The sequence below is a fragment of the Salarias fasciatus genome (assembly GCF_902148845.1).
Source record: "Salarias fasciatus chromosome 7 unlocalized genomic scaffold, fSalaFa1.1 super_scaffold_4, whole genome shotgun sequence".
In the NCBI taxonomy this organism is placed as follows: Eukaryota; Metazoa; Chordata; class Actinopteri; order Blenniiformes; family Blenniidae; genus Salarias; species Salarias fasciatus.
In genome coordinates, this window is record NW_021941229.1 from 1,821,585 (window position 1) to 1,841,437 (window position 19,853).

The 19,853-nt window shown below is 46.9% G+C and overlaps 1 protein-coding gene across 1 annotated transcript in view; it reads left to right on the top strand.

Moving 5' to 3' along the window:
• Positions 1-467: 467 nt before the first annotated feature.
• The window catches only part of crb2a (crumbs cell polarity complex component 2a), a 31,260-nt gene continuing 11,874 nt past the window's right edge, over positions 468-19,853 (top strand). The window contains exons 1-2 of the mRNA XM_030084998.1: positions 468-517; positions 18,578-19,270. Coding sequence (XP_029940858.1) covers positions 499-517; positions 18,578-19,270 — 712 coding nt within the window. The 5' untranslated portion in view covers positions 468-498. The remainder of the gene's footprint in view (positions 518-18,577; positions 19,271-19,853) is intronic.

Sequence of the window (19,853 nt, forward strand, 5' to 3'; positions counted from 1 at the left end):
CTTTTAAAAACTGAAATGGTTAAAAAGTAAAATAACTTCAATAGTAAAAAAAAAAAAAAAGCATCTTTTACAGCTGCTTAAACTGTTTTTTTAAAAAAAAAAAAAAAAGCTACATTCGCTAAATCAGCTAAAAGTGGCAGAAAAAGTCAACCCAATGACTTCCTGTTAATCCTGTGTTCATTCTAGAGGTCAGACATGTTTTCTTGTCCCCTGATGAGTTTCTTGAGCAAAGCGTCCTGAGGTGGATGGCGGCTGGCAGCAGGCCGGAGTCCAGCTCGTGTTTTCCTTTTGTCTCCCGTAGGCTGATTAAGCCCTGAGTCCCGGCGGGGTGAGAGCCTGTGAGGCGAGAGCCGAGAGTGAAAAAGTTCTCCGTCACACGTCAGCATGCGGCTCCCGTAGCGGACCCTCGCTCGCTCCTTCGTCAGGTGGACCGCGGCCGGACGTTCCGTCATGGAGCCGGGGAAAGTTCCTCCCAGCCTGAAGACCCTCCTGCTCACCATGATGATGTTCAAATGGGGTGAGTGGATCAGCTGCTGCTCACGGCAGAACCAGGAGGAACCGTAACGGTCTGAATCCATGGGCGGTCACTCCAGAGGAGTTCCTCTGTTCCCACCAGCAGCAGGAGGAGGCTGCAGGAATGTCACGCCGCTCTGAAGAGGCTGCTCCAAGAACAAGTGTCTTTCAGGAGGCAGCTTCCCGGCTGACAGGGGACAGGGCTCTTCGATACTGTTTCTTTATATTGTGTACAGATAATCCTCCGAACCCTGCTTCTGGGTTCCACTCTGTCAGATTTGACACATGACTGAGTCAGAATGGGAGGCGGTGCTCCTCAGTCATGCATACGCAATCAGAGCAAATACATATTGTCCCCCGTCTGAATGGAGGGGAAGAACGGGGTCACATGGCGTCTACTCAGTCTGGAATTTGGCTCCACGGCACCAAGTTACATATTTCACTGTTCAAACAGCTTTTTTCTTCACACATTCTGACTTATTTCAGTTCAATACAAATCCAATGTATTTGTATAAGACGGACATTTGAAGGACTGTGCAGGGACAGACCAAACTAACACTGAGAGGAAACAGCTGAAAGTGTTAAAACCAAGGTGTTTGGCACAGGGTGGCCAACACGCTGTGAGTGACGCTCCAGAGTTAAAAATCTTGCTGTGCAACCACCCACAGATGAAATGTCTTCAGTTCTAATCTTCTCTGTGGAGTTTACACACTGACACTTTCCCAGTGGGCGTTTACCGGCAGGTGGTAGATGAATGCTATTGGGTAGTCTGTGCTCGGGGCGGGGCCTGGTCAGTGGTCCACAGGTCAATAGGAGGGTGTCAGGTCCATCTGTCAGAGGACTCTTTAATAACTACCATTGGTCAAGGACTTCACAGAATGTACATGCATGTTTCTTTGCAGTTTATCCATGTTGGAGGCAATTCTTACCTTGTAGTATCCATCCTTTCCTCATAGTGTTTTGGTGGTGTGATGAAATTTTCTGTCATGTTTTGACTCTGTTACTGTTCATGATGAATGTTGCGCTGAAGCTAGATTTGAAGAAAACCCACAAATCAAACTGAAATCACATCTGCCAATCTCTCTTTTCCTAAAGCTCTAGAGTTACCAGATGTTCCGATCGTTTCTCTCTCAGATATTTTGGGCCAAATAAAATGCTATTATAATGCTATTATAAATATGATATGTTCTATTTGAGTTTAGGAGCAGAGAATTACGACTCCTCTAGACTTTGGTGTTTAAGACAAGTAGTTTTGTGCATCGTCTGCAGAATAATGGAAGTTAGAGAGTTTGGTGATATTTCCTCCAGGGAGCATGTGTAATGTGAAGAGTAGAGGTTCCAAGACAGAACCCTGAAGAACTCCATGTTTAACTTCAGTCTCAGCTGAAGAGTCACTAACAGGAACCAAGTAGAACCTGTCTGATCAACATGATCCAGACTAGTTTAACTCTGAACCTCTAATCCAGATCCTCTGTTCCAGTCTCTGTAGGAGCAGGTTCTGATCAATGGAATCAATGCAGCACTGAGATCTAACAGAGACCAGAACAGGGACCAGGACAGGGACCAGGACAGAGACCACAACAGGGACCAGGCCAGAGACCAGGACAGAGACCAGCACAGGGACCAGGACAGGGACCAAAACAGGGACCAAATAAGGGACCAGCACAGGGACCAGAACAGGGACCAGGACAGAGACCACAACAGGGACCAGGCCAGAGACCAGGACAGAGACCAGCACAGGGACCAGGACAGGGACCAAAACAGGGACCAGAACAGGGACCAGGGCAGAGACCACAACAGGGACCAGGCCAGAGACCAGGACAGAGACCACAACAGGGACCAGGCCAGAGACCAGCACAGGGACTAGGACAGAGACCAGCACAGGGACCAGCACAGGGACCAGGACAGAGACTAGAACAGAGACCAGTCCTTTGTCTGAGGCCACGACAAGATCATTCGTAACTTTGACCAGAGTGGTGTCTGCTCCATGATGAGCTCTAAAACCTGGTCTCTGGTCTATGATTACCTCTTGAACCTGGTCTCTGGTCTATAATTACCTCTTGAACCTGGTCTCTAGTCTATGATCATATCTAGAACCTGGTCCCTGGTCTATGATGAACTTTAGAACCTGGTCTCTGGTCTATGATGAGCTCTAGAACCTGGTCTCTGGTCTATGATGAGCTTTAGAACCTGGTCCCTGGTCTATGATCATATCTAGAACCTGGTCCCTGGCCTGTGATGAGCTCTAGAACCTGGTCTCTGGTCTGTGATGAACTCTAGAACCTGGTCCCTGGCCTATGATGAGCTCTAGAACCTGGTCCCTGGCCTGTGATGAGCTCTAGAACCTGGTCCCTGGCCTATGATGAGCTCTAGAACCTGGTCCCTGGCCTATGATGAGCTCTAGAACCTGGTCTCTGGTCTGTGATGAGCTCTAGAACCTGACTGAAAAGACTGTAAAAGGTTGTTTGCACATAAATGGTCACAAAGCTGACCACTTTCTGTAGGATTTTAGAGATGAGTGGAAGGTTGGACGTTGGTCTGGACCTTGCTGACCTGGTCAATATTTTGTCATTAGGTGCAATAGAAACATACTGAATCCTGCAGAGATTATATATCCTGAGAAGCGTTTTCCAACATTAATCTGAGAGAAGAACTGATGCAGAGAGAGAAAGTAGAAACTGCAAATGGACAGCATGTTTTTATAATTATTGCACTGTTAAAAAATATTGCAGTGGAGTTAGGAGGTCTGGAAGTTTTAGTAGAGTCCAAACGCAAATGGTAAAGGTAAATCATATTGTTGAATTCATGCACACAAAATATTCCAGGAAAAATGCTGGTGATGTGAAGGAGAGAGCTTAAATGACTAAAGCAAACAGACCACACCTTTCAGATAATACTGATGAACAAATGGAAAAGATCCGTTTTTTTCCTCAGGTTTGCAGGTGAAGACTGAAACGCCAGGCGAGAAAGTGTGTGTGTGTGTGTGTGTGTGTGTGTGTGTGTTCTCGTATTTCTATCCTTGTTGGGGCCAAATGTCCCCACAAGGATAGCAAAACGTGAAACGACGTGCCTTGTGGGGACCTTTTTCCGGTCCTAAGTAGGAGAAACAGTGTTTTCTTGACCATGTTGTTGTTACTGAAAAAAGTAAAAGTGCAAAAACATTTCTTTAGGGTTAGGCTGTGTTGTGGTGTGGGTTAGGGTTAGGGTAAGGGTCAGGGTTAGGGGCTAGACATGAATGGGAGTCAATGGACGGTCCCCACGAGGATAGAAATACAAGACTGAGCGTGTGTGCGTGTGTGTGTGTGTGTGTGTGCGTGCGTGCGTGTGTGAGTGCGTACGTGCGTGCGTGTGTGTGTGTGTGTTCTGGGTTTTCCTATGGTTGTGGGGACATTTTGTCCCCACAACCATAGGAAAACCCGGCACAATGTCATTTGTCTGGACAATTTTTTGGGTCCCCATGAGGGGAAACAGTGTTTTCTTGACCATGTTGTTGTTACTGAAAAAAGTAAAAGTGCAAAAAACATTTCTTTAGGGTTAGGCTGTGTTGTGGTGTGGGTTAGGGTTAGGAGTTAGACATGAATAGGAGTCAATGGAAGGTCCCCACAAGAATGGGAAACCCAAACTCTGTGTGTGTGTGTGTGTGTGTGTGTGTGTGTGTGTGTGTGTGTGTGTGTGTGTGTGTGTGTGCGTGTGTGTGTGTGTGTGTGTGTGTGTGGAGGGTGACAGAGTGAACACATGCAAGAGATTGAAGTTACAATCTGTGCAGGTATAGGAGATTAGAGGAGCAGAGGATTGGCCCCAAGAGGCCAGAGGGATTACAACATGGACAGACCAGGGAGGTCAGGGAGACTACAAAACCTGAGAGAGGGGGAGGGAAAGCATCCAGGAGGGGAGAGGGGGAGGAGAAGGGAGGTTTGGTTTTCAAAGTCTCTTCATTAAACCTTTGCATCTACTTCAAACCCAGAAATGAGTTTCACTGATCAGAAAACCAGGTGTACCCTTCCCCTACCCAGACAACTCCCTCAATCACACTCATTCACACCAGGAACAGGATGGAGGAGACAGATGATCGGAAACATGTTTGGGGAAATAAAATGACAGAATTAACAAAAGAATAGGAGAGAAAACAGGAGGATCTTATCAAGTGTCACACATTGCAAAATGTCCTGAATCCCTCTATTATGTGTAGGTGGAGCTGAATGAGTCCGTTTAAGGAGAATGAGCTTCTTCGGAGGCAAGGCAGTGAAAGCCTGTGTTGTAGTGGATTTGGACCAGCCAGGTGCCAGGGGCAATTGAAGAAACAGGTGAGGGGGTCAGGGTTCACTGTACAACCAAGGAGCTTCCCTAATGTGTCGAAGGTGGCCCGTCTAAATTCAGGAAGTTCGAGGCAGGACCAGAACATAAGCATGTGATTAGCTGGTGAGAGTTTGCATCCATTGCAGGAATTGGCTCTGTCAGGATAAATCTTAGCTAATCTTGCTTTGGTGAAGCGGCTCCTGCGAGAGATCTTGCACTGTATTAGTTTGTGCCTAACGCATACAAGATTAATTATACAATCCCGTTGTTCATCAGAAATTGTGATCCCAAGGTCCTGGTCATTGGTTTATTCAAGTTGAACCATATAAAAATGAGGCGAGGGATTTTTGTTGTTCTGAGCAGAAGGGAATCTATCAGGATATCTGGAGGATGATTTTGAAAGTGAGGGAATACATATTACACAAAATGCCTGATCTGGAAGAAACACCATAAATGAGACTGAGGGACATTGATTTTATTTTTATCAGTCTGCCGTGAGACAGGTTAGTTTTACCCTACTGACGATGTGTTGTTGCAATGGTAATTAATGGGAGTCAATGGAAGGTACTGCCAAGATAATCAAGGATGCACAAACATTTATTGGACCAGGATTCAAAGGCCAGATCAGCACAGGGTGGAAAAAATAAGAGATTTCGATAGACTGGGACCAATTTCAATGGGGAGTTAAAGCGGACCTATTATGCTATTTTTCAGTCACGTCATATAGGTCACAGAAGCCCAAAAACATAGTATATAAGTTTGTTTGCCCCAAATTCATCCTATGTTTGGAGTTTGAGCGGCCTAAAAAGTGGCTCTGAGGAGCCCCGATTGGAACAGCCTGTTTTTCACATCCTACTTTCCAGGATGCACTTGAACGCATCTGGCCACGCCCACTCTCTCACACACGGTGGGGCCACAGTCAGAGGCACTTAAGTTTCAGATTCATTTTGAAAAATGTGGTGTAGGGAGACAAGGAGGAAACAGACAATTTTCAAATTTGAATGTCTTAATGAGGCTACGGCAGCACATACTACTATAATCACCTACCCGGGGCCCCCCAAAGGCTGGATCCTCTTCTGGGGGGGAAGTGGTTGTTCCTCTTGTTGACGTCGTCAAGAGGAAGATTTCAGAATCGCATGTTTGAGTGTATATTTCCTTAAAGGTGGAGTGCGCAATTGAGGGAGGTGACTGAATTTTTCACTTCTGGGGGCTCATACAGAGGCTCTGGGAGGTGATATGACTGTAAAGACTCCTTTTTAAAGTGAATTTTGCATAATATGACTCCTTTAGGCAAAGTTTTCTCCTGAATTGACTCTAAATGTTCAAGATCTCTGACACAATAGAGTTCTGTGCTACTCAGTGAGTTGGTGGAGGTAGCTATTAGCACACCACTGAACAAGACACAACATGTGAGGCTAGTTCCATACACACCCATAGAGAACGACTATTAGGAGAGATATTAGCTTTCCAGGAAAGGATTTTATTGATGTTACTAGCCCAGTCATATCGCCTAAAGTCTGGTAAAGCCAAACCTTCGAGTGATTTGAGAATTGGAGCGTTGACGTGAGCTTGTTTATTTCACCACAAAATAGAATTAATCAACTGGTGAAGTTCAGAAAAAGATTTGCTGATGAACACCGGAACATATTCAAATACATAAAGAAAACGGGGGAGTATCATCATTTTGATCAAACTGATACAACCAAATAGTGACAAATTGATAGCCCGATTTAAAGCTTTCAAGCAGTGGTTGAAGGTTTTTTGCAAATAATTCGGACTGTGATGTAGTTACGATAATGCCAAGGTATTTCAATCCTTGGGTAGGATGAAGGTTCTAAGCAGAGGAGATAATTGGAAGATACTCACTTTTGTGCAGGTTAATTTTTTAGCCAGATACCTTCTTGAATTGTTCTGAAATATCCAGAATGGAAAGGGATGAGGCTGGATTGGTGCTACACAGTCGAAGGTCATCTGCATACAGAGAAAGCTTGTGAGAGAGGCCAAATCCCTTCAAATGTACTTTCACTATGTAGAAATAAGGCTAAAAGTTCTACAGCAGGTGCAAACAGGGATGGGGAGAAAACACATCCCTGATGGGTGCCATGGAATAAATAAAACTGTCCCGACTTTATGCCAGTAACACTAATACTAGCAACGCGGGATGTTTAAAGAAGCTTAATCCATGATATGAAGTTGGAATTAAAAATGAATTTGTCCAAAATGAAGAACAGGTAGCTCCATTCCACACGGTCAAATGTCTCCTTGGTGGATAAGGACTGGATTATTACTGCTGAGTTAGTCTGAAGAAGAGCAGCTGAACCTCCTGGTATTATGGAAAGACTGGCGACCAGAAGCAAAACCAGTTTGGTGTGAATCTATCGACGTTGGTGTGACCTTCTGGAGACGAGCAGTGAGCCCATTAGATAATGTTTTGAAGTTAATGTTTAGGACGGAGACTTACGGGGCAGTTCTGTGGCTCAGCTGCGAAGGGCAAACCGAGGCAGGAGTGTGTGACTTTTGAACACACATTTCTTATTGTACTCAGTCTTAATCCAGAGCTGTGAGTCGAATCCTCCGGAGAAGGCGGAGCAGGGTCAAGGGTCGAAGGCTGAGCTGAGGGTTAATCCCGAGGGTCAGACGTGCAGCTTCCAGGTGGACACAGAGTGCAGGCGGAGGCAGGCGAGCGGCTGAGGCCGGCAGATCATAGCAGGAATGTAGGTTCAGCTGGGCTGTCTGCAGGCTGGAAGCAGAGAAGGTTGAGGTTGCTTTGGACGAAACACATTCCACAAACTGACTTTAGTAGCAGCTATGATCCAGTGCCAGTTTAAATAGATGTTCTTTTCATCAAGAAACTCATCTCCAGTCCCAGTGGCAGCTAAACACAATTCAGTGATCAGCCAGGCCTGTAATTCCATAAGCCCCGCCCGCCTCAGCAGAGAAAGGGAGACAAAAACTGACCCCAAGCACCTCTACGTTTCCGCAGAAGTGCCAGAGTGGACTCTGATGTCTGATGTCCTCTCCATCAGGAAAATGACCTCCACTCCCAGTACGTCCCCACCAACATGTGCCTCCTGGTGCATGACAAGAACCAATCTGGCTAGAACTCATAAGCCAATGCCCCCAGAAGAACATTCCATTGCCGAACAACCTGGGCGGAGGAGATGGACGAATGGGAGTGCCGGCTCTCCCCCATCTCCATGTCCTTGACAGTGACCACTCAAAGCCACAGGACTCTCCTAGAAATCAGAGAGGAGGGCTCTCACTGAACTCAGAAAGTTATGACACCAAGAATCACAGACCAGCACAAACACTCACAGACGGGCACAAAGACTGGGAGGATATCCAGACAGCAACCAACAGCCAAAGATCCCGCCCCTGAAGGGAGTGGAACCGCGTCCCCGGTGACATGCCTGGAGGTCGGATTCTTGGATGACTCTAACCACACCCTGTTCAGGTGGGAAGGGGTGCAGAAGGTCCAGGGTGTCATCCTCATCCTTTTTGAAATCTTGTAACCTACACTGTTGAAGTCCTCACCATCGCTGTCCTCTTCAGAAGTGCTTAAATGGGGACCGACTGGAAGGGAACTCGGGGAGAAATGGCAGGCTGAAAAACAACTGACTGAGAACCGGCAGGCTGAAAACTGACTGACTAAACGCTGGCTGAGGGTGGACAGGCGGACTGGTGACTGACAGGCTTGTAGCTCTGGTCTGAAGATGTCCCACCTGAATACTTCTGTTAGTTCGACCATTCATGCTACAGAAGGTTAGAAAATGCCCCAATTGACCACAGTACAAACCCTCAGCATTGGCGGAACCGTCACTTCTTGTCCTCTGGTGACAAGCCGGTCCATCTGACCTGCATGAAGCTCAGCTGCGAAGGGCAAATGACGGCAGGAGTGTATGACTTTGAACACAAATTTCTTATTGTGCTCAGTCTTAATCCAGAGCTGTGAGTCGAATCCTCCGGAAGAACAGAGCAGGGCCGGGGGTCAAAGGCTGAGTGGAGGGTTAATCCCGAGGGTCAGACATGCAGGTTACAGGTGGACACAGAGTGCAGGTGGAGGCAGGCGAGCGGCTGAGGCCGGTAGATCATAGCAGGAAGGTAGGTTCAGCTGGGCTGTCTGCAGGCTGGAAGCAGAGAAGAGACTAAGGTTGAGGTTGCTGGGAACGAAAACACATTCCACAAACTGACTGTAGAAGAAGCTATGATCCAGTGTCGGAGAGGAGTCTGAGGTCATAGGGAAATAGATGTCCTCTTCATCAGGAAAATGATCTCCAGTCCCAGTGGCAGCTGAACATAATTCAGTGATCAGCCAGGCCCGTGCTTACATAAGCACCGCCGCAGCGCCGCCCACCTCAGCAGAGAAAGGGACACAAAAATAGACCCTGAGTGCCTCAGTATGGCTGCAGAAGTGCAGGGTGTGATCGAGAGAGCTCCAGAACTCATTAGCAGCTCTCCTCTGGGCTGTGGACAGAGTCATCACTGCTCCGCTCTCCTCCGTCGCCAATCGTTACCAATGGTAATGCCAATGTTACACTACAAAACGTTTCGGGAGTTGGAGAAAATGTGTCGCCCGTTCCTCACTTGCCATGACCAAAGTCAGACAGCACATTGTCAGTCGTCTTATCACTCTCAGTCTGGTTCTGTATCAGACGCTGCAGAACAGGAACCACCTCGACAGTAGCTCAGTTGGTAGAGCGGGTCGTCTCTTAACCGGAAGGTTGGCGGTTCGATCCCCGCTCCCGCAGGCGTAAAACTGGCGTTGTGTCCTTGGGCAAGACACTTCACCCACCTTGCCTAGTATGAAAGTTGTGAGAGTGAATGGTTGGTGGTGGTCGGAGGGGCCGATGGCGCAGATTGGCAGCCTCGCTTCCGTCAGTCTGCCCCAGGGCAGCTGTGGCTACAATAGTAGCTTACCACCACCCAGTATGGAGTGTAAGGGTGATGTGATATTGCAGTGTGAAGCGCTTTGGGCTCTGTCAAGCAGGGTAAAAAGCGCTATACAAGTGTAGTCCATTTGCTAACACACTGAGAAAACAGATGAAACAAGGTCTCTGTCTTTGCACAATCCTGGTTTGCATGATATCTGTTGGTTACCATAGCACTTCCCCATTGAGAGGGGAAGCCGTAATCTCTCTCTTCTGCAAACTGCTGCTTTCAGCGAAAGCTCTCAGGGATGATGGCAGAGCAAAGCAGAGCTCCTCCAACCCCTCTGCTGATCAGTCTGGTAGAGGTGATGTTGCTCCTTGCTCTCAGGGTGTCCATCTACATCAGATAACCCAGTTTGGTGGACCCAGCTTCTCTGAGGCTGGCTTTCTGCAAGAAAGACTGTTTATCATAGCCCGGATGCCCAGTTCTCTTCAGCAGCAGATCAAGTTGGATCAATCCAACCTAACGATCTTCACACAGCCTGACGTTGAGTCAGTTGTGGAGTAGATGTTAATCAGTCCCTGTCCCCCTTCAGCCAGTGGTAGATGGACTGTGGCTTGAACCCATTTTTTCCCAGAACAGAAGAAGTCCACAATGGCCCTCTGGATCTCCTCCAACACTTCTTGTTGGTGGCAAATCACTGAACTGGTGCCAAAGAGCAGAAGTGACCAAGTTGTTGGCAACCAGAATGACAGCTAAGCTCGCAACCATTTCTTGGACAACCATGCACACACCTTCTCCTGAACACCCTCCCAGTTCTATGGCTGAAAGCTCTCTGTACCCCAAAACACCTGCAGCACCTTCAGGCCTTCCTTCCCCTACTGAAGGGTGTCCTGCAGACATTGAACATCTCCCCGGTTAGTTATGAAAGCACTGATATAATCTGCACAAGCAGAGATGGTGAGGGAGAGGTCAAGGTCCAAGGACCCAGGCAGAGTGAAACCAATGAGTCGTTTTCTAATCCTGCACAGCAGCAGCTCAATAGCTAAGACCGCTGGTCTGAGACTGGACAGCCCTGCCTGAAGCCAGATCTGCAAGGGCCCCGCCTCTCTGATTTCTACTGCTGCGCTAGATGACCCATAGTGGGATCAGAGTTCCTAAATAACCCTCCCTCAATGTTTTTAATGCTATCTGTCCCAAGCCTCTGAACTGCTGCCTGTCAAGAACCACTAGTGAACCCAACAGCAGACCAGGCTGATTCAGATGAAGAGCAGGTTTTCATCGAGCATGCAAGTAAAAAAGGAGTACTCCGAGCCAGAGTCAAAGTCCAAGCCAAAACCAGATGAGCAGAAACGACAGGTAGAAGACAGAAGGAGCTGATCTCCAAACCGACAGGACTCATCAGGACTCATAGAACACATCAGACACGTAGTCTCATCAGACGACCGACCCGGACAGCCAGGGGAGACAACACTAAGACTCCGTTAACACTGCAGGCAAATGTGAGTCAGTCCTGATTTTCTGATCACAAGTGACCCATATCCGATCTGCTTTGTGGCCTTATGAACGTTGCAATTTCGATTCTTTCACACCAGACCGTGGCCTCGATCATATGTGGTACCAAATTGGTTCAGTATCTGATATTTTTCAAGACGATCGCGGTCTGAACGGCCAAGTCACATGTATGTGACGTTCACGTCATTGATGTGGGACTGACGTCACGGATCTGTGCTGGAGGAAGCTGTGCTCTTTTTTCTCAATTTCTTTCTTCTTTTCCTCGTCATTTTCTCAACATTATATGGGCTCTTATTGCGCAGCCACTTGAAAAGTAATATACGCACACTGACCTGTGTGGCGTCCATATTTACTCCCATAAACAGTGCACTCAGTGTGGCGTCACGGATTTTGCCCACTCCGTTCACACTGCAGTCCGATGGAGTTCGCATTCAAAATATACTGTGAATAATGTTGCAGAAAAATCAGATCTCAGCACGAAATTGGAATTCACCATCAGACCTACCGTGTGAACGTAGCTTTACTGAAGAGGGAAGGAGCTGGAAAGGGATAGGGTAATAAGATGACTGGAACATGAGGCGAGGCTGACAGACCACAGGTGGGACTGATGACACTAACCTGTGCTTTCCCAACCTCCCACTGCTGCCTCAAAGAACTGAAGTCACATTTCTTCCCTTCTCATTGTTCCCAAAAGTTTTTTGAAGTTCTGACTGTATAACTTTCCAGCGAGGAAAGGAATGTAAGTATTATTTATGTTATTTTTATGAGAAATATGGCACATTTGTGTTTGATTATTAAATATTATTTGTTCACGTATGAAAATAGTCAATATTTGTGTTTGTAATTGTGTGAAGGATGTATATTGAAGTTTGCCGCAAGGGGGGGGGATGCTTCTTAGTGCATTCATTAGTGTGGGTGAATTACCAAGACTGTACACGGTGTCTGTGAGTTAAAGTTAAAAAGAATGTTTGAGAAGTGTGATGTTTGACGACTGATATTAGAATATATGTTTGTGTTTTAGGTTTACAACCTGCAAAAGTCAACAACCACGACTATTAGTGAGAGTCAGGGCGTTCATTTTCTTATTGTAGTAGTGCAGGAGTCACTGGGAGCAGGCTATGTAGCGCGGCTGCGTGTTTCCTGATGAGTGTGTGAGAAATAAAACGTGTTGAATAGTGAGTTATAGCCACCGTACTTTCTTGGAGACCCTTTCAGAGGGGAGTTCGCTAATTATAGCAGATAGCTCGGCGAAATCTGGACACTGACAGAAAGTGTTTTCTTGTAGTAGTGTGTTGAACTGATGAGACTTAACTCGCCTTTCTTCTGAGCTCGAGACAGTAAGTCTGAGGTGATGAGATGATGATCAGTGATGTTGCTGTGAATGAGTCTGGAGCTCAGACTCTGGGAGGTGTAGAACTGGTCTAGTCTGGCCGCTGAACCTGCTGCCGGGCCTCACCATGTGTCCTGTCTGGACTGTGGAGGCTTCGCCCTCCATGTGTCTCACAGATCGGACCTGTGATGATATTGTTGAGGCTCTGGGATGACTGTGGGTGGGGCGCCTCTCCTGTCCTGCTCATAGTGAAACCCAGAGTACAGATGAAAGCCCCATTGATAATCAGATTATCCTGATCAAATCAACCAGTTCATTTTGTCGGGGTCTAAAGAAACCGACTCTTTCTGAACCTTGATTTGGGGCAGAACTCTCTATTTTCACCCTCATATTTAATAATCGACCCTTCACCACTTCAGTAGACCATAATACTGTCGCATTCTCAGCAGAGACCTCAGAGATTAAATCCCTCTTCTCTCTGTCCCTCCCACGGCTGATGTTCAAAGATCCTATTCTGAGGTTTTTCATGAAGACAGGCTTTGAAAATTACGAAAAGCAGAGCAAAGAAGGGAAGACCCCCACGTGTGACTTCAACATGTTGCTTTCTTTGATTTTCTTGCAGGTCTGTCATTTTTTGTCTTTCTCAGAGTTGTAATGTGGGTTTTTTTAAATAATTTTCTTCGCCTAAGAGGTCAAAGCCAACCAGTCTTTTCAGCATGGGAATTTTCTTGAATGATTTTTTTTTTACATTTAGTTTTGAAATACATCATTTTAATTAATCCATGTCCATCCATCCAACTTCTATGTCGCCTATAGATCCATCTTATCCTGTTGAAGCCACAGGGGTGTTGAAATCCTCTATTTTCAAACACTTCAGTAAATCCCTATAAACATATACAGTATTTCACAGATTTTTATGTTTGGGGGAAAAATCCTTTAATTTTAAGAGTCTCTGAAGAAAAGGAGGTTAAATATGATCAATAACAAATGATTTTTACTTCAGACATGAACAACTGTGGCCCACGTCCCACGGCTCTTGCTGGAAGTCCCTCGAGCCTGATATAAACACTGGGGAGATCGGGTGTTTTCTGTTGCTGGGCCCAGACTTTGGAACGAACCGCCCCCCGACATGCGAACCATCACTGACTTGGGCCTTTTTAAATTAAGGCTTAAAGCTTATCTATTCAGGCTGCCTTTTAACACTCAATAGCACAGTGGCACTTCGTTTTAATTGTATTATATCTGTTTTTATTTTCATGGCTCCTTTTAATTGATCAGGGACAAAATTTCAAATTGTACCATCTGTTGTAGTTGTTATGATTTTATTGCTTTTATTTCACTGTAAAGCACTTTGGTCACTCTTTGTGTGTAAAGAGCTATACAAATACAATTTGATTGATTGATTTGATTGATTGACTTCTGGCCCCTTTCCAACATTTTTATTACCAGAAGTCAATTTACAAAAAAGATCAAACAGGTGATGGTTGGCTTCTGCTTGTTTTAGGTACGTTTTACCAGGTGTCATCTGGAAAGGGTTTAGAATTCAACATAACACACAACAGATGAGCCGGCACTGTGGTGTAGTGGTTAGCGGTCTCGTCATGGGTTCAGATGTGTGTGGTTTGCATGTTTTGCATGGTATTGGCGACTTGGTGTGAGTGTGTGTTCCTGAGTGTGTCCTGCTTTCACTCATCATCAGCTGGAATCAGCAGAAGCTGAGTGTTTTGGGATGGGAGAGTTGAACCGCTGTCCTGCCATCACATGTGAGAGGACTGTTTAACCCTGCGGTAAAAAAAGGACAGCCTTAAGTCCCAGCCTTAAGACGAGCAGCGGATCACCTCGTCATTCAGTCGGTCTTTATCCTGTGGTCCCTCTCACATCAACGAGATGTGAAAGTAATCTGGAAACGGCTCTCTGACGGCCACCTGTTCGTCTGCGGGAGGCGACGCTCTGCGACGGCCCCGCCTAATCCGTCAGGTTCAAACACAGGTAACGTCTCCCCTTCAGCTGGGAAAGGATCATTAGATGTGAAGCTTCACACCCACAGTGTGTCGGGGTGGTAAACTAGGCCGCCCGCCTGTCAGGAGGCTTTAACAACTGAACTGTGGAGCCGTCGCTCTGATGATTTCAGTTCTTTAAAGACTGCATCAGCTCTCTACTGAAAACGGCATCGTTTTCACATTTTCACTGGAGAAACCCTTCACATTCAGACTACAAAATGATCACAGTTGACAGACGTGAAAACGCTGTAGTATTCGTGTCACACCACTAGTTGGAGCTGTGTTTTTGTAGCAGGCCTCCTTCGTGGCATCGACCCACTCAGTGGGGGGGGGGGGGGTGGAGACCATTGATGCTTCGTAGAGGGAAGCAGACAGACCTGATGATGTTATTGATGTGAGATTAGAAAGAAGAGTGCTGTCGAGGATGACACCCAGACTCCTGAGCTGGGGGAGGGTCACAGGGAGGAGCTGTCCACGGGAAAGCTGATGGTTCTGGACAGAGTGTGTTCTGAATGTACAGTCAGCACTGAGGTTCTCTGGTTGTCTCTGCTTCACCATGAGTGTTCTCTCTGAAGCGCTCTGGGTTCCCGTCTGAGAGGAACATGTTGTGTATAAATGAAAGCAGCTTGAATACAAAATAAATGTAAAACTTTTACCTTGAATGGACGAGCTTCTTGCTGAATGGGATTTGTTCTTCTTCTTCTTGTCTTTTATATTCAGCATGCGTGGATTAATTCATTGGCAATGATCTAGTTTTATCCAGTCTGACATTTATTCAACTCAGCAGAAGCTCTAGTTGTAAAACTGTGAGAGATTCAAAAGACACTATTCCATGTATTCTAAAAGTGGTGTCACATTGGATTGGGTGTGATATTGGCTCATGCCATAAAATATATTTATATAATTAATAAAGATCCATTTTAAACCACAGGGCTCCAATAAAAACAAGACATAGTGAATGGACCCATTGCTCTGAAACTCCGCCCCCGTGCTTTAAGTGCAAGCAGTTGATAGTGTTAGAATTCCATCACACTCAGGTCTCATTGATTGGCCAATGAGAGTGTTTACCGAACCCAATTAATGAGTTAGCCTACTCTCGGAAAAATAACCCATATCAAGCAAGTTGAAAAACCCAAAAACTGGATTAAAATAAAAAGCGTATCATCCAAGAAATGGGTATGTCTCTGAAAAATAACCCACCTGAATAACCCAGGAAATGCTTCGAAGACATAACCCTAGAGTTTTTAGAGTGCAACAGTTTTAACATGAGGCGTTCAGGAACATCGGGCACTGTGGCACTTGTGTACAGTAGGCTTCCTTTCCATTCTTTGCACGGTCCGGTTGTGACCCACTGACCATATGCTTGACACCCCCGGTTTATTTCCTCCAGTCACATTCCTCCGCTCGGGACCGCCCACTGCCCACCGCTCTTCAGCTCTTCCACTTGACTGAGGATTTGGAAACAGGACAGTGATCAAAGTGTTGGGGGCTGGGGGGGAGGGGGGGTCAGAAGCACCTTTTCAAAACAAATGCTGGCTGATTTCACTGGGACCTCATTGTCTGCTGCTGAGGACAGACCGTCACTGAACTGTAAACCCTCTGAATCCACATCAAATAGAATCAAACTGTTCAAACTGGAAACTAGAACAGCTCAGAGTGAAGTCCAGTCAGAATTCAGCGGCTGAATACCTGGAGCCACACGTCCATGAGGCAGAGCAGTAAATAATAACAGGAGGAAATCCAACAAACTTGTTAAAAATCTAAATTTCAGCTGATATATCCGGTGTGAACACAGACTGTATAGTAGAAATGGTCGTAGCACCTCTGACACCACCGCTGGTTTCTGCTCTGAGAAAATGAAGCCAGGTTGGAGGTGGCCATCTTGCATTATTGGACCCAGAGACAAATGGCGGTAAAAGACATTTACCACCGTAGCTCCTGCTCGCCACAGTCGATCTGTCAATCATTCCAGAGCGGACTGTCATGGAGACATTAAAGCAGAGTTTCCACGACAGGGCGAGCTGATGAACATGTTCGAGCTGCAGCTCCAGAGGGTTGACTCACTGGAACCAGCGCTCACCGCTCGGCTCCCTTTCTTCTTTAAATCACTCTTTCTGTCTCACCCTGTTTGTCAGAACTGTTCTGACAAAACTCAATGAATGAATGAGTGAATGGTCTTATGGTGAAATCTCAAGCTATGTAAGTTCCCATTTCTCTCTTAGCCACATCAAATACATCTTCTTTCACTTGGTGACATTAAACCTCGTGTCTCACGTCACACAAATAGAGGTTGAGGAGTTGAGTTGTAGCTCAGGACCCGCATGGCGTGGTGTCAGTGTCCCGCTGTAGCCTCCTAAAGCCTTGGCTCGGCCTCCACATGTGCTGTTCAGAGGTAATTCTGTCTTCTTTTTCCCGTCAAAGATCAAACTGAAGTAAAGGGAGTTTGACAGCTCCTGTTTAAGGACTTTAAAGTGTCAAGAAGGACACTCACAGGGTGTCTGCTTAAGTGAGAGCAGCTTAGAGCCAATCTCACACGGAATACAATAGGTTTAGGCTTCTGCCACATTTACTTCTTTCTATTTAAAGACCCACACTGTTAATTAAAAATGCGGGCGTGCGAGCCTCAGCTGACCTGACATGAACCCGACACAGCTGAGAAAAACACAACATGTAGAGAACGAATCCAGACAGCTGAGGGTTGAAAGAGCAGATTTTAGGATGCTGGATGGAATAAATATTCTATCATTACTTAGAAAACTTTTAACTTTGCCGGCAAGCTGAATTCTCGCGGTATTTGTTCACACACACCACGAGAATCCATCTTGTACCGCTCGCGCTTATGCGCTCGGGCTCAGTTTGTTTTCCTTCCGACCAATCACGCGTCGTTTAGGGCGGGACATGAAGCTTTGACGAAAGCAGGAAGTGACGGACTGCTAATAATATTAGCATGACTAGCGAAAACAGTGGATGTGAACAACTCTAAACGAGGCGTGTTTGGACCGCAGGAAGAAAATCCGAGCCTGAGCGCGAGCGGTGCAGGATGGATTCTCGTGGTGTGTGTGAACAAATACTGCCAGAATTCATCTTGCCGGCAAGGTTAAGCTGACAGCCGATTTCTGCTAATCCGTCCGCCACGCATTTGTCGTTGGTCAAGCGGGGTTTTTCAAAAATGAGCACAGTGTTTTTCAGTACGCCCTTAATACGCAGATTTTCTCTACATAAATGGCAAAAATCACTCGACATCTTGTCACGAATCTCACTTTCTGTCCACTGTGGGCTGATTGTTGATATTCACTTGCCGGGCGCATGCTGTCGACGTCATTTTTGTCTTTGCGGTGATTGGCTGAAACCAGACATGGTTAGGTGGGCGCACGGTGTCCTTCTGTCCAATGAACGCAAAGAGTTCTACAGCAAGTCCCTCCTTCCCCGAACGGATTTGCCGAGTGAAATCCCAGATTGACATGTGAAGCAATTCGTTGCTGTACATGTCAATGTGGCTTTTGCCAGGTTAGAAAACTTTATTTGTGTCGATAAGAAACCAAACTCCAGCCTCATTTAAACATGACACTCATGACTTCCTTGAGGTCTGATTATTTAAAGAGCAGTAAATATATCTAGAAAATGACAGAATTTTGATATTGCAGAGATATGTGGAAGCTGATTTACTGATGGAACCTACAAAATAACATAAAGCCTGACTGACTTGTGGAATGTTGTTACTCGATGTAACAGACGTTACTTGATTGTACAAAACACTGTGAGAATTCCACAACTGGAATTGGAAGAGGATGAAAAAATTCAAGAGTTCAGTGTTCTTAGTAGATCCTCTGTCCTTCAAGAACTCTTTTGGAACCCTTACCTCTAAGACTGTTGATGAATTTTGATAAATCGTTCTTGGTTTTCGTCTGACCAGTTGTATCAGGTGTTGGTTTATCACCACAGCCACAGATCCCTTTAAATCGTCACATAAAGATTTCTTTCTTCACTGTCTGACATGCGATTCCTTCCTTTCTTTGCTTTTCCTTGTAACAGTGCGCTGTTGTGTTCTTTCCAGGCCTGCTGTGCACGGCCACAGCGGACAGGTGTTTGTCGGCGCCGTGCCAAAACGCCGCCACCTGTGTGGACACCATGGACGACTACGCCTGCATCTGCGCCCGGGACGGGGTGCGCTACATGGGGAAGAACTGCGACCAGCTGTACGACGCCTGCGTCTTCGCTCCGTGCGAGGTGTGCTCCAGCGTCCCCGGCACCACGGAGTACCGCTGCGTCTGTCCCGACGGGCTGACCGGGGACAACTGCACCCAGGACGTGGACGAGTGCCTGAGCGACCCCTGCTCCGCGCCCCGCTCCCTGTGCGTGGACCGGCTCAACGGCTACTTCTGCAGGTGTCCGCCGGGCTTCGGGGGGCGGGACTGCAGGACCCACGTCACCGACTGCATCGACGAGCCCTGCAGGAACAACGGCACCTGCGTCCTGCTCCCCGAGGGCTTCGAGTGTCACTGCGCCGCCGGGTACGAGGGCAAGACGTGCGAGGAGGACGTGAACGAGTGTCTGTCGGAGCCCTGCCAGAACGGGGCCATCTGCGTGGACGGGCCGGCCGAGTTCCACTGCTTCTGCGTGCCGGGATTCCAGGGATACAACTGCGAGATCGACATCAACGAGTGCGCCTCCAGACCCTGCGAGAACAACGCCACCTGCATCAACGAGAAGGACCACTACCAGTGCGAGTGCCTGGAGGGCTTCTCAGGTACACACACACACACACACACACACACACACACACACACACACTTCTACTTAGGGGTACCATAATGTTGGTCAGTTTAACTATCAGTAATAATGAATGATTATTCAAAGCATTTGGGATGTGATATACCTCAGAGAACCTCTGGAGCTTTAGCTCTGCTTGAGTGAGCCCAAAGCACTTCACACTGCAATTCACGTTCACTCATTCATACCCCTTTCCCACTGGCCAAAAAACCCGTTTAAACCCTATAATACCCGGCTCCTCATGGCAGTGGGAAGGGTTTAAACAGCATTTCGACCCCGGTCGACTGACCCTGCAAGCGACCCGGATTTTAATCGGCTCGCCCCCGATGGGCTTCAGTGGGAAAGACAGACCCGGGTCGACGCAGTAATTTCCGTGATGACGTTGCCGTAGCATGGCTACATTAGCGCGCTAGTTGTTGTTTCTGGACACAGCGTGAGATTTCCTTCGTCAAGACGACGCAGCATTGGCAAGACGGCGAGACCAGAGAGCTTCTCTTGATCCTTGGGGAAGAGGAGAGTCGTCAACTCCTCTGCATTGTTTACCTCGCTGTGCTCCGTCA